The 13,751-nt window shown below is 47.0% G+C and overlaps 1 protein-coding gene across 1 annotated transcript in view; it reads right to left on the bottom strand.

The window, feature by feature from the left end:
• The window catches only part of col12a1a (collagen, type XII, alpha 1a), a 63,259-nt gene that overhangs the window by 31,843 nt on the left and 17,665 nt on the right, over positions 1 to 13,751 (bottom strand). The window contains exons 15-31 of the mRNA XM_060051999.1: positions 12,865 to 13,134; positions 12,243 to 12,435; positions 11,953 to 12,077; positions 9,849 to 9,998; positions 9,646 to 9,765; positions 9,317 to 9,481; positions 9,051 to 9,197; positions 8,741 to 8,880; positions 7,778 to 7,907; positions 6,603 to 6,748; positions 5,678 to 5,807; positions 5,151 to 5,287; positions 3,623 to 3,752; positions 3,099 to 3,238; positions 2,515 to 2,647; positions 2,216 to 2,236; positions 1,103 to 1,242 (exon numbers count right to left, since the gene is read on the bottom strand). Coding sequence (XP_059907982.1) covers positions 1,103 to 1,242; positions 2,216 to 2,236; positions 2,515 to 2,647; positions 3,099 to 3,238; positions 3,623 to 3,752; positions 5,151 to 5,287; positions 5,678 to 5,807; positions 6,603 to 6,748; positions 7,778 to 7,907; positions 8,741 to 8,880; positions 9,051 to 9,197; positions 9,317 to 9,481; positions 9,646 to 9,765; positions 9,849 to 9,998; positions 11,953 to 12,077; positions 12,243 to 12,435; positions 12,865 to 13,134 — 2,417 coding nt within the window. The remainder of the gene's footprint in view (positions 1 to 1,102; positions 1,243 to 2,215; positions 2,237 to 2,514; positions 2,648 to 3,098; positions 3,239 to 3,622; positions 3,753 to 5,150; positions 5,288 to 5,677; positions 5,808 to 6,602; positions 6,749 to 7,777; positions 7,908 to 8,740; positions 8,881 to 9,050; positions 9,198 to 9,316; positions 9,482 to 9,645; positions 9,766 to 9,848; positions 9,999 to 11,952; positions 12,078 to 12,242; positions 12,436 to 12,864; positions 13,135 to 13,751) is intronic.

The following is a 13,751-nucleotide window of genomic DNA, read 5'->3' as shown; positions in this document are numbered from 1 at the left end:
CTGGGTCACCTAAGGGACTTGGCTCCAGGTTCCAGACCTTTCCCTTCCAGTTTGCTTTTAGTGCCTCAACCTTTATTTGTTGTGATCTCATGCAGGGAGTCGGAGCGGTCGCGCTTCTCCAATGAGCAGGAGGGAAAACATTCCATTCTTTTTTAAGAATGGAAAACAAGTCACCAACCGAGGCCTCTGATAGCCCTCCTGCGGCGCATCAGCTTCAAGCAGCCTTTGAAGGGACGAATAATCACTGGAGAAATCCACCAAAGGATAACATGTATTGTTACTAGTGCCATTTACATGGAGAAACCCTGAATTCACCCTAACAACGCAAACATCTGGGAGAAATAATAAAGAGAAAACAACGTTCCGTCGAGCTTTACAGGAACTAAAGACGTTAGGTTAGACAAACGCTTCAGACAACGTTTACAACATTCCAAGACAAAGACCCCCTTGATGTACGTGTTGTGATCTACACACAGCACAAGCCTTCCAAGTGGAGGCAGTTTGACTCAGTTTAAATCTGCTCCACACACATATAAACTATGTACACGTAAATCCAGATGCATATAGGGTCGTAGATCGCCTAATTCCGAAGCATAACCATCGGTTTCTAGTAAATGGCCAATGCGTTGTCCTACTAAATCAAGGAGTGTACTACAAAAGTGGAGCTCAATCTTTGGCTCTAAAACCGTGTCATGGGAGGCCTGACGAAGGCCTACTGTGGGAGGTCGCTCCTAAATACTGAGGTTCGGGGATCTCAGAGAGCTGCTTGCGGACAAATATATTGCAAATTAAGATATGCTCCAAGGATTGGGGGTCGCAGGATCTTGGCTCAAGTCTTACGGGGCCATTTAGGGCGGGTGTGCTCCCGGGTTTATCTGTGTGCAAATTATGGATGCATCGGCTATAAAACGTTAAAACCGTTCCTAACCTTCCAACGTCTATTATGAACTTTTGTGCTCATTTCATTTGTAACAAGAATATCAGCGCCAACAAGTCGCATAATATCCCTGTGTCCGTTGTTTGTGGAGCAGCATGTACATACTATCCGACAATTACGCTGTCCAGTGTTTTTCTCAGATGTAAATACAGTGGGTGGCCCTACCGTCTGGCTCCGGCCCCCAGCCGTGGGGACGTAGGTGATCTTGTAGTTCTGGACACGGCCCCCCGCAGGGTTCCACCTGGCGTTCAGCGTGGTGGTGGTCTCGTCGAACACAACCAGGTTGGTGGGGGGGTCGGGGGATACTGCCCACACAAGCAGGAAGCACACACACAAAGTTAGGTCTATGCCGATGTGTCTGTTGTTGACTCTGAATGACAGAGTGGTTGAAAACATCCCCTTAAAGACACAATCCTGATGTTTGAATACGTTACTATGGAGACGTATTTACTCTTTTACTAGGAGCCTCCAATCCTTTATGTGTTGATTTACACTTGGTTTGAATCAACGTGAATGAATCGTACATTGTACAATCACACTCTTAAATAACGAGAAAATGGCTTCTACTGGCAGTAGAATTCAAGGATTGTGGCTTCAAAGAAGAAAAGACGGCACTTTGCCTTTTCTTATGCAAGGATGGCTGGATGGTAGTATATATAAATCATGGATGGATGGGAAGCAACATTTTTGGATGGAGGGATGGGTTGATGGATTGATGGAGGGATGGAGGGATGGATGGATGGATGGATGGATGGATGGATGGATGGATGGAAGGATGGATGGATGGAAGGATGGATGGATGGTAAAATGAATGGTTGGATGACAGGATGCATGGATTGATGGCTGCATTAATGGTTAAGGAACAGTTTCCAAGCAATGATGAACATGATGATGATTTCGATGATCCGAAACAACGTAAGGGGGAGGAAACTGCTATCTTGCCAGGCAAGCATAGCAAAAACCCTGAACCACTCCTTACGTTTTTCTGAGCAAGAACATAGCGTTCTGTAGTCGGCATTCACAACCTGATGATGATTGACATGGACGATGGGATGTAAACCAGACAACAGACAGACACACACATGATCATGAAAATCTCTGTTCAGCCACAGAGCCGCACCATGGGACCAATGAATGGGTTAGATGCCTTGCTCAATGGCACAATGATGCTCGGTCGATGGACTAGTGATGATGGATTGATGAATAAATTAATAAACATGCTTTCATCACGTCAGGGGATGGGAGGGAACCCCTTTTGTTTTACCGCCTCATACTTACATCCAACCATTTTCTTGGGCACTATAGAGGCAGAAATAGAGAGTGTAATGGATCGATTCTTTACCCCACATTTGACATATGCTGTAGTTAACTTGTAGTCTAGTATCTCCTAACTGCTATTCAGCATCTTATCAGGAAATAATGAATCATTATTTCAGCGGAAACTGTAATGAAATCAAACAAAAATCACATGGAAGTCCATTCATAACATTACAAAATCAATTTAGCTTTTCTTTTTCAATAAAATGTGGAATGAATTTGCCGAACCGCCGAAGCGATCGCCAGGGAGTGGGACTTACGTGTGCGCTCTGTTCCCAGGAGGTCCTCGCTCTCAGATTCATCGGGGTAGATGGCGGTAACAGACACGACGTAGGGCGTGTCCGGCTCCAGGTTCTCCAGCAGATGGGTGGTTTCATCGTTGTTCAAGATGGCCTGAGGAAGAGGGGAAACACCAGAAGATCCAGGGTTTCACAGGGAGTAGCTGAAGCAGCCCAACCATTGTTTTGAGCAAATGTTTTTTTTGCGGGCATTTGGGGACCTCCCCCAACACCACCACCGCCACCGTTTCCTACTATCACCTGGAGGAAACCCTGCAAACATCACGTACAGGAAGCAGATGGATGAGGATTCCAGTCGAGTCATTATGAGAAAAGAACCCCTAAACTGACTTTTTTATGGTCTTTGTGTGTGTGTGTGTGTGTGTGTGTGCGTCGTGTGTGTGTAGGTGTGTGCCGGTTGCAAGGCATCCTGTCAGTTTTGCAGATGTTCCCAAATGAAAAACAATCTTTATCCATCCCTAGCCATAGAGCCTTCTGCAGTACTCATTACAAACGAGCATGTATGAATGAACGTGAGGCCTGTGGACAGCCTGGTGTTCTCTTACGAATTTGGGTTCGCCGTCTCCTTTCTTGGACCAGCCAATACGGTACAGCGCTACATCAGGGGCTCCGTGGTCCCAGTGGGCCTTGAAGCTCGTCTGAGTAACCTCAGAGAACCGCAGGTTCTTAGGGGCAGGAACCACATCTATGGAGCAAACACAAACACGTACACATTATTGAAGCACTGCCATTACGGCGCAGCCCATTCAAAGGAGACGGCAGTCAACTTCATTCCACGGTTTTGAGTTGTACGTGGCAATGGAATGAAACACAATATCACTGTTGTCAGTGCTTCTTTTCCTTTTACATTGCAAAAAAAACTATAGAAACAATATGTCCCAATCCAAGGTTTGGAAACTAGTTTGTTTACCACGCAATCAAAGTTTCGCCTCAACCCCCTAATCCCCTCGGCTTTAAGTTCCCATCTTTCCAGAGTGTGGCGAGAGACTGAGGGAGAGGGGTCGGAGAGAGAGACACATGCATTTCCATCTGAAGGCAAGTGTGGGGATGTAACTGCTGCGTCTCCTACCGGTGATGGCCTCTCCCAGCATGGGCTCGGCAGGTCCCTCGGCATACACGGGAGTGACCGCAATCGCATACTCGGTCTGGGAGATCAGGTTGTCCAGCTGCCTGGTGGTAACACCTCCGTCCACTTCCAGCTGGGGGAGAGTCAAACACCGGCACATTAGCATGACAGGACTGTATTAAGGGGAAACGTGTTTTACGAGGAGGTATCAATCATCTAATGCATTAATCAAGTAAGGGGGAACTTAGAAGGTCCCCACTTCCAGGACGCGTAGCCAAATGTTCCCCCAGGCCTTGAATAAAGTCTAGATTCTCAGTTTGTTGTAAACTTGACACAAAGGCCTCACATTTCTGCTCGTGTTCCCGAAGCCGAAGAATAACAAAACGGTGTTCTCCTGAATATTTTTCCTTGAATATCTGGAATCACAATGATCCTTTTTACTGCTGCGAGTCCCCCTTCCCTATGAGTTATGGGACTATCAAGAAGATCAAGCAATCACTCATTTTGAGCACCGGTGGGCTTATACTCCCTGCTATATCCAGACATTTGTTTTCTCGTTTGTATTGTAAATCAGAGATGGCGCTCTGCTTGATTTGTTAACTCAAATGATGCATTGGCCTTTTTCCGAGTCATGACAACTGTTGACTATATTTGGATGGTGTGTGCGCCATGCTGTCTCGAATGATATATCTCAGGTCAGACGGAGAACCCAAGGGAAATCATGGTACTCTTTCACCTCTCAAGCAACAAGCAACCACATACGTTGCAACTGTCGAACTTCAATATCAACATCAAGTTTCATCAGAGTTTATAAATCTTTGCTTTCTAAGGAGTGACTTCTAAGTTTAGAAAGTGAATGTAGAAGTCAATGTACCGTGATTAGTGAACAGAATGTATTCACTAACCACCAGTTAGTGAGAGTCCAACCACAAACCCACAGCAATACAGTGGTGGTGCCCTTTTAAAGTCGTCCGCCACTGCTATGTGGAATAAACATATATCTTATATAACATATATAACATATATAACATATATAGTATGAGGATCTATCCAGAAATGCCTGAGCTTGGTTCGCCGGCTGCTTCTTCCATCAGAGGGGGGGGCGCCCTTGGTGGGTCCAGTGATCCATAGGTCAACCAAAACTCTCGTCTCTCTCATCCCTTTCAAACATAATGTCTCCAGCAGACAACAAGGATGAGCGCACAGAGAGAACAAAAAACGGCTTGCCGGAATGCAGCGGACAAGGATGTCCTTGGGACAGTGTTTACATGAACTTTCCACATCTTTGAGATGTTCAGAGCGATGTCCATGAGGTGAGGCATTCTTTGCGATTACAGGAAATTCTTCGGAGGTCCCTTTCTTCATAGTTTAAATGTTTACAGCGCTGTCTATGAGGTGTGGTATTATTTTTGGGAAAATAGGAAATTCTTCAAAGGTCCCTTGATAGGTTTGATGTGGATGTGTGCAGTTTTAACAAGCGGGCCAGAGAGACCCGATTACAAGGTTTCTGGGCGTGGGATCCGAAGCTCACCTCTTTGGCCTCTCCGTTATCGGGCTGGTAGGTCACGAGGTACTTAATGACGGGCCCGGGCGCGGCGTCCCAGTCGAGCCACAGGGTGCTGTGGGTCACGTCTCGCACCCTCAGCTTCCCAGAGGGTGGCCTGGGTCCTGGGAAGAGACCGGAAAGTGTTGTTTGACATTCAGTGGCATTCAGTGCAATCAATGAATCTCTGTCTCCGTATTTTTACAGATCTTTTTTTTACCGGCACACATCAAGTGTTAGTTTATTGTTTTTCATCGTTCTACAGAGTGAGGATTCATTTAATCGAATCATTTGGTTGAATCACTTATATGACAAAGAAGCTTCTAGGCTTCTCTTTGATCAAGGATTAAAGAAGCTACTTTAATCTAGCAGGGATGTCTTAAAATAAGCAGTCATCCTAAAACCAATGATCCAACCGTTGCTACAGCGAGCAGAAAAACCCTAGTGCCGACTGAGGTTCACATCACGTGGTGGGCCGCCGAGTCAACGCTCAGCGAGGGCCTGGCCGTACATACGGGTGACTCCCTGGTCGGTGAGGGGCTCGCTGGCCAGCTCCCCGTGCAGGGCGAAGAGGGACAGCGTGTAGGCAGTGTTGGGATACAAGTTGTCCAGCTGGACCTCCGTCGTCTCCCCTCCCACTCGCATCTGCAAGGGAGGACCAGGTCACGGTTAAACACATGGCTGCGAAGAGAGGGAGGAAGGGAGGGAGGCGAGGGGGGGGAAACCTTTTTTTCTCTCTCTTCCTTCCCCGGCTCAGAGAGAGCGTTTCCCGAGTGGGCAGTGGATGATGAGTCCGCTCCAATTAAGAGCCGCTGGGTTTTAACACTTCATGAGCAGAACCATGATGCTCGTCTGGCAGCGAGCGCTCACGGCTCTGCCTAGCCCTTTGTGTATTGTGGCAGGTTTTCCTCTTTTTCTTTTTCTGTTTGTGTTTCTGTTTTTTCCCTCTGTTTCAGCCCATTCCTTCCTATGGGGAACACTGGCGGCTTTGTACAATGTTGTTAAAGTGGATGACATCTGTATTCTGTCAGGATCTTGCTGACATGCTTTTGGAGTTTGTTGGTCACCGGGCAGGATGTGAATAAATGTGTATGTGTGTGTGTGTGAAAAAAAAAGAAAAAAAAAGAGAAGTGTGTGTGTGTGTTTGTGTGTGTTTGAGTATGTGTGAAAGAGTGAGAGAAAGTGTTAGATAGAGATAGTGTGATCGAGGGACTGTGTGTGCGTGTGTGTGTATGGGTCAGTACTATCTGTAGTGTATTCTTACTTGACGCGTGAAGGTGGTGTGTCTACGTATATATGCATGCATATTTATCTCAGAGGTGTGTGTGTGTGTGCGCATGTGTGTGCCTGCGCGCATGCACAAACGCACCTCCTATATGTGCGTCTGTGCATATGCATGTGCGCCTGTTGATGTGTGTGTAGGCCAGTGGTCAGCCTCACCTCCAGCTCCCTGGCCGGCTGGGTGGCGTTGATGGTGCTGTAGAGCAGCATGTATCCCGTGGCCCCCAACGCCTTCTCCCATCTCACCCGCATGGTGGTCACCTGCTCGTCGTAGATGGTCATCCGAGTCACGGCGCTCAGGGGCACTGGGGAAAGGGCACGCACGTCAACGATAACGCAGGAGGCATCATCGGTGACGTCATCCTGTTCGAGCACCATTTGATAACGGCTAACGGAATTGTCAAGTCTACTTGTATGTTTCGTTATGAGCACATATACACACAATATTCAACGTCCGCACCATGTATGCTTGGCATAATGTCTACTTTGGCCATCCAAAGACAGGATATAGAGAGAACTTATGGGAAAACTTATGGGTGTGCTTTCATGGAGGTCTGCCTTTGACTTAAGCTATAAAATGTAGTGCTATTCGGGAGTTAAGACATAAAAACAACAAACAAGAAGAACTTGAAAGAAAGCGAAGCGAGGACTCTGAAGAGCTGCTAAGCTTTGTTGGGGACTTTTACTGTGTTAGGGTTAACTCAATTACGCGCACGCTATCACCACACTGCCACATATTGTGCTAGAAACAAGTCCAACAGGCGATTCTTTGATTCACGTCGACCGCGGCGGAAACCCAGTATTTGGAAGAGGGAAATTGTTTTGTAATATTATGCAACTGAATCCAAGACTTGTACTGTGGGTTATTTTTGAAATGATTCAGAAAGAGTTTAAAAACATTGCACAACGCTCAGATGTTGGGTGCTGTAAAAGAAGTCTAGTATGAAACTGCTGATGCGGCCAAAACACATCTGCTCTTTTACTACTGAAAGCAGTAAAAGACGCTTCCAAGGACTGCCATTTGATATAAACCATGCATATCTCATTTCGTTCCCCATAACAGGAAATCGTGTGCCGTCTGCCAATGACAAACTCATATATTGAAAGTTCCTCCTCCTTTCGAAAAGAGCATGAAGAAGAAGATTGAATCAGTGAGTGAACCTTGTATGAAGACCCTACAGTCATGGGTGATCAAGTCCGAAAATGCAATATCCGCTTGCTTTAATAAGTTGCTTCACATGCACTCTTACACCTTAGGACACACACCTGTACTATGGGCTATAGGGATAGGAGTGACAGGCTTGGAGGTGAACTGAATGTTGCGAAACACTCACACGTGGTCTCCGCCCCTCTGAGTGGCTCGCTGCTCTCCTCTCCGATCACAGAGTACACGCTGACCTGGTATTCGGTCAAAGGGTTGAGGCTCTGCAGAACCACGGTGTTCTGGCTGCCGTCAACAAACACCTGTTGGCGATAATAAAGTTACAGCAGGTGTGTGTGTGTGTGTGTGTGTGTGTGTGTGTGTGTGTGTGTGTGTGTGTGTGTGTGTGTGTGTGTGTGTGTGTGTGTGTGTGTGTGCGTGCTTGAGCTTGTCTACGTGTGTATGTTTGTGTGTCTGTGTTTGTTGTCTGTCGTGGATCCAGGGAGCCATTGTGAAATATGTTTAAAAAAATATAAAACACATTTTCTGTTTGGCTAATAATAGCAAACGAGCAATTGGTATTAAGCTGCACAACAAACAATGGCTCTATTTGTCTTCACACGTAACCACAAGTGGCTCTTTTTTAAACAGCTCCAATTAAAACCACAGAGGCCTCTGACCTAAATTGAGCTGGAGACTTCCAGATCCCCCACTCAGAAATCATAACCTCATCCACCGAGTGTGCTAACAAAGAAAACCATTGGAGCTGGACAAAAACTAACAAATTATATGTGTAATTGAATTCAGACGCACACAAAAAAATGGATTTGTTGCATATATCCTGAGGCCTTGCAGGAACCCTGCTGGCAAATAGAGCGATGAACCCAAGAGACGAAATTCATTATTTACTTTCTAAATTGTAATCCGCTTTTACGGCCTTCAGAGCTTTTCCCTGCTTTGCACTCTGTATAATGAAGAAACCACACAGTGTGAAGGACGTTTGGGAAGGTTTAAGGAACGTTTTCCCAACCACACTGTGTCAGGGGACATAGCCAGAGCCAGAACCCAATAAAGGCAGATCTGCCAAATGCACTACACTTTCCGCAATGCTCCAAAGAAATGTGCATGCAACCAGCTCTTTGGAGTCCATCCATACCTGTTGTGGGCGTCCGGACACGTCCACGTACTCCACACGGAACTTCTCCACTGGGCTGGAAGGGGCCATCCAGGTGGCTCTGAAGGAGTAGTGGGTCACCTCGGAGGTCACCAGGTCTGTGGGGGCCTCGGGGGCGTCCCCTTGTCATTGTGGGAAAACAGAAGAACGTGAATGACTTGAGGATTTGTCTTCTCTGAAATTTGACCTTCAGGAGATAAAGGGATAAAATAATCGAAGACATCTCCCGTGACTACAGACAGTAAATAACATTGTCCGATAAATATATGAATACTTTTCCCGACAAATATACCTGATCCCTTGACACTGTTGCAGAGGTTGTCCGTAACGCGGTCCACGATGTCCAGAAGGAAGGAGAAGTCTTTAACGTTGTACATGTGGATATCATCCGGGTCGGAGGCGATGGACCTCAGCTCGTTCTCATCAGCGTTCTTCACACCTAACAGATTACAACGAGCAAGGATGAATGGGCTACTTTGACTCCAAAGAGGCATTATATTAAAAAGCATCTCATTTTTTATATCGCGTTAATCAGCAAATTTCACATCGTGAGCTCACCGATGGCGTACAACTCAATGCCTTGATCCCGCAGGTTCGCAGAGTTTGCGATGATGTCATCCTGGGACTTGCCGTCAGTCACCAGAACACCTATCTTACGGGCCTTGGTGCGCATCCCCACGTTGTCCTTGAAGTTGTTCTGGAGGATGTAGTTCAGAGCGAGACCTGCGACATGGACACGTACATTATTAATCTGTCACACAGTTAGGAAAGTACCATGGCTATATGAACATACGTTTAACTCTTGTACTCTTCTACACAGCGATATAATATTGTACTTTCTGATTGCATTACCTGACCCACGACATGTGCATCCTAGGCTAGCTTACCGGTCATGGTGTTTCCTCCCTTGTACGGTAGGTTAGCAATAGCCTCCAGCAGCGAGTCCCGGTTATCGTGAGTGTTCAGATGCCACTCAGTTTTGGGGTCTCCACTGTACTGGGCCAGACCTAAAGCAATCACCCATGGTTAGGTTAGAACAACGCATACCGCAGCCAGACACGAGAATTTACTTTTCGTCATCGAACCCTACCGATCTGGACCCTCTCAGACCCGATGTCGAACACCCCGACCATACGGGCGATGAAGGCTCGGATGGTTTTGAAGTTGAGACGTCCGATACTCCAGGAGCCGTCCACCAGGATCACGATGTCGGCCTGAGCCTTGGTCTTACACCTCACGTCTGAGAGGTCAGTGGGGGAAGGCGTCCCCCAAAAACGGTGTTGTTATTTCTTTCACATACAAATCTCACAAAATGTACAAAAAATGTGGTGGATCATGTGAGAAAAATGTTTACTTTAAGGTAGTGAAAAATCAGATTGAGGGGAGAGAGGGATAGAGAGTATGGAAAGGCGCATGGGAAAAAAAAAATTGAGGTCACGGTACAAGGATGTTGAACTTGACCACACATCAATAGCATTTCCCCCCAGGGACTCATTAGAACAAACATTTTTTACACAGTCACATAAACACACAATATTTAGTTATTTTTCTCTGCTCCTCCTATTGAGATCCATATAAGAGCACATTCATTCCTCAAAGTTCTTCCCAGACGTTCTCAGTCTTTCCCCCGGGATCAACACGAGTATTCAGAGCCATGGCTGGGATTGTATCAACATTTGCTGCGTCATTTTTCCAAGGTGCGATGCGGAAGCATGCACTGACGGGCCCATAAAGGACAGTGGGCCTTCTGAAAGAGACACAGAGACACAGAGAGAGAGGCTGCTGTGTGGTAGGGTCGCCCCTCGGCTTGACTTGTTCCTGGCACCTGCTTGGTGAAAAGTGAGGCATCCGTTCCATCGAGGCCTAACAGAAGGCCTGTGGATGCACTGAGGGAAAAGGCAAGACGTTGTATGATCTGTCACTGTCTGCAATTAAAAAACAGCTCCCATCATGATGTGGGATTTCCAGACCCAATACACCCCAACCCTCCCCCCCGCCAACCCACACAAAAGGACACACACACCGTCCCCACAACACTTGCCAAACCTTCTGGACATCTGGTTATAGACCAGATGTCAACTTAAAATGAATGGATGAAGTGAGAAATATACATACAGACAGGTGCAGAAAAACACAGACAGGCAGACAGACAGACAGACAGACAGACAGACAGACAGACATTGAATGGAAATGAGAAATATATGACTTTAAGGGAGATTTCATTCTACTTACAGTGGTCAGGGTTCGGTTAGTCTTCCTCACGAGTCATGTATTATTATCTTTAGCTGGCAGGATGCCTTATTTGGTTGGTGTCAACTAATGAGTTGCAATTGGATTTGGAGTTGGAATAAATCATTCTCAAGAAATTGTGATTTCCATGATTTGCATTTCACTGACTCTCAAGATTTCATCCTTGCTGATTAAGTTTTTTTTTTCTTGCCCTTGTTGGGGCTTGGGTCAGGGGGTGTCATACCTATTTGGCCTGTTAAGCCCTTTAAGACTGTAATGGTGATTAAGATGGTGATTAAGGCTATACAAATAAAATTGAATTGAATTGAATTGAATTGAATTTACTCTGAATGTTTTTATACAGTTGTAAAAGTCTAAAGGGAACAGTCTGTGAGTGTTTTTCTCTCTTACATTCCTCTTCACTAGGGATGGTTCAAGGTGAGCGTCAGGAGGTTTCAGAGATAAACTGGCACATTGTTAAGACTGGGGATGGAGCAGCCTCTATTCTATCTGCCTGACCCTCAGCGACATCAACATGAGTATCTGCTCTTCATTAAGACCAGGCCCACAGCTGGGCTGAGGGAAACCTTTTGTGGAACATTCTGTCGAGCACACTTTCTCTCACTTTCGCACATGCTGTCTGACTGCCATCCCCTTAATATGCCATTAACACAAATTAGAGCTAAAATAAATGAAGCATATGTTGGCTAGGTCTGTCCCAGCTATGCATAGAGGACCCAACATGGAAAAAACAACACTGCACAAGGAAAGCCCAGAAAGAGGCAAGATGGAAATATCATTATGCCTGCAATTCTGTGAGACAATCCTCTTTAAGGAAAGTGGAAAACGGCAGTTTACAGCCAGTGGCATTTGGAGAGTATTTTCCGAGTGCAACATGTCTTCATTGTCTACGAATGTTTGACAAAGGTCCCACCGTACAGTAGACGTTACACCAAAGGCTTTACCTGTGGGTTGGTAGGCGGGGGGCCCAGGTGCGTCAGAGAGAGTGGTTTTCTCCTCCCCAGCCAATGGCATGCTCTCTCCACCGTCAAACATCCCAAACACACTGACGGAGTACTTGGTTCCCGCTCTGTGGCACAGAACAAAGCGCTTGCATGAGCCACCGACCGTCTTAACAAAGCCATAGAGCTTGAATACACCCAGACTTTTTTTTTTACGAAAAACAAAGGAAATACTTCAAAGAAGGTCAGAAGAAGAAGAAGAAGAGGAAGAAGAGGGGAAGAAGGAGACACACCTTAATTCCTCCAGCACCACTGTGTTGTCATAGGGGCCCACTTGGAGCTCTCCCAGGTCGATGTCGTCTCCTGAGGGGTGGAATGTGACTTTGTAGCCCTTCACATCCCCGGGAGCGTGGTCCCAGGTCACCCGGAAACTGGTCTTGCCCGGCTCAGAGGTCTGGAGGTTCCTGGGCCCCTTGTAAGGAGACACTGGAGAGGGAGGGGGGAAAAACAACAAGCAAAGACCACTTATTACATGACCGCACATTAGGGTGATGAAAAAGGAGTGCGATATGAAGAAAATAATAACAATAAATATATATATATACATAAATTAATTAATAAAAGATATATACATACATATAAACTGGAAGAAAATAGTTTGCATGTGTTGGATTGAAACGATTGAACAAACAATTAGTGTTTGTGGCAAAAACACTGACCAGCTGTTCTTCATCTCCCACAAAAATGTAATCGAACAGAAATCTGCATAAGCGTTGGAGCGAAACAACTGAACTAACGAGTGTTGGCGGTGTGATCCAGATAACCCCAACCGCCTAAAAATAACAAAAAATCAACTCTCCCGTCACACAAAAAACGATTTGGAAAGCGATCTGTAGTAAGGTCACACCAACGTACGTGTGGTTCCATCTCCCTCCCTGGCCTTGCCCTCCCCCGCGCGGTAGACGGGGATGACGGTGATGTCGTAGGTGGTCAGGGGGGTCAGCCTACGCAGGACGGTGGTGGTGGCTCCGCCGCCGGGCACCTTGGCGGCCAGCTGGCGCCCGCCCTGCCGGGGCCTGTAGGTCACGCGGTAGTTGACCACGTTGCCCGGCGCCGGCTGCCAGTCGACCTTCATGCTCTTCTCCGTCTCCTCCGATACGACGATCATCTTGCCGGCGGCCGAGACTGTGAGGAAGGAGACATCAGATTAGAGTGGTGGGGTTAGATGGATGGTTCGGGTGGCCGGATGGAGGGAGGGACGGGTGTGGGTGTGGATGGGAGGGATAGATGGGTGGAGGATGGATGGATGAGGGAGGGACGGGTGTGGGTGTGGATGGGAGGGATAGATGGGTGGAGGATGAATGGATGAGGGAGGGACGGGTGTGGGTGTGGATGGGAGGGATAGATGGGTGGAGGATGAATGGATGAGGGAGGGACGGGTGTGGGTGTGGATGGGAGGGATAGATGGGTGGAGGATGGATGGATGAGGGAGGGTTGGATGTAGGTGTGGATGGGAGGGATAGATGGGTGGAGGATGGATGGATGAGGGAGGGTTGGATGTAGGTGTGGATGGGTTCGATGGATGGGTGGAGGATGAATGGATGAGGCAAAGATGGGTGGATGGATTCAAGGGTGGATCCTAACTTCATGGAAACATCAAATCACTCAACTTCCCCTCCTTTAGCTTCTATGGGGCATACATGCATCCGCCCGGTCCAACTTTACAGAATCGATCATGTTCAGTCAGTGAGCTTTAGGAGCCAAGCACAGCAGACTGATCTATTTGAGGAAAGCCAGCAGGG

This window comes from Gadus macrocephalus, chromosome 5, assembly GCF_031168955.1.
Source record: "Gadus macrocephalus chromosome 5, ASM3116895v1".
In the NCBI taxonomy this organism is placed as follows: Eukaryota; Metazoa; Chordata; class Actinopteri; order Gadiformes; family Gadidae; genus Gadus; species Gadus macrocephalus.
This window is presented reverse-complemented; position numbering and strand designations above follow the sequence as displayed.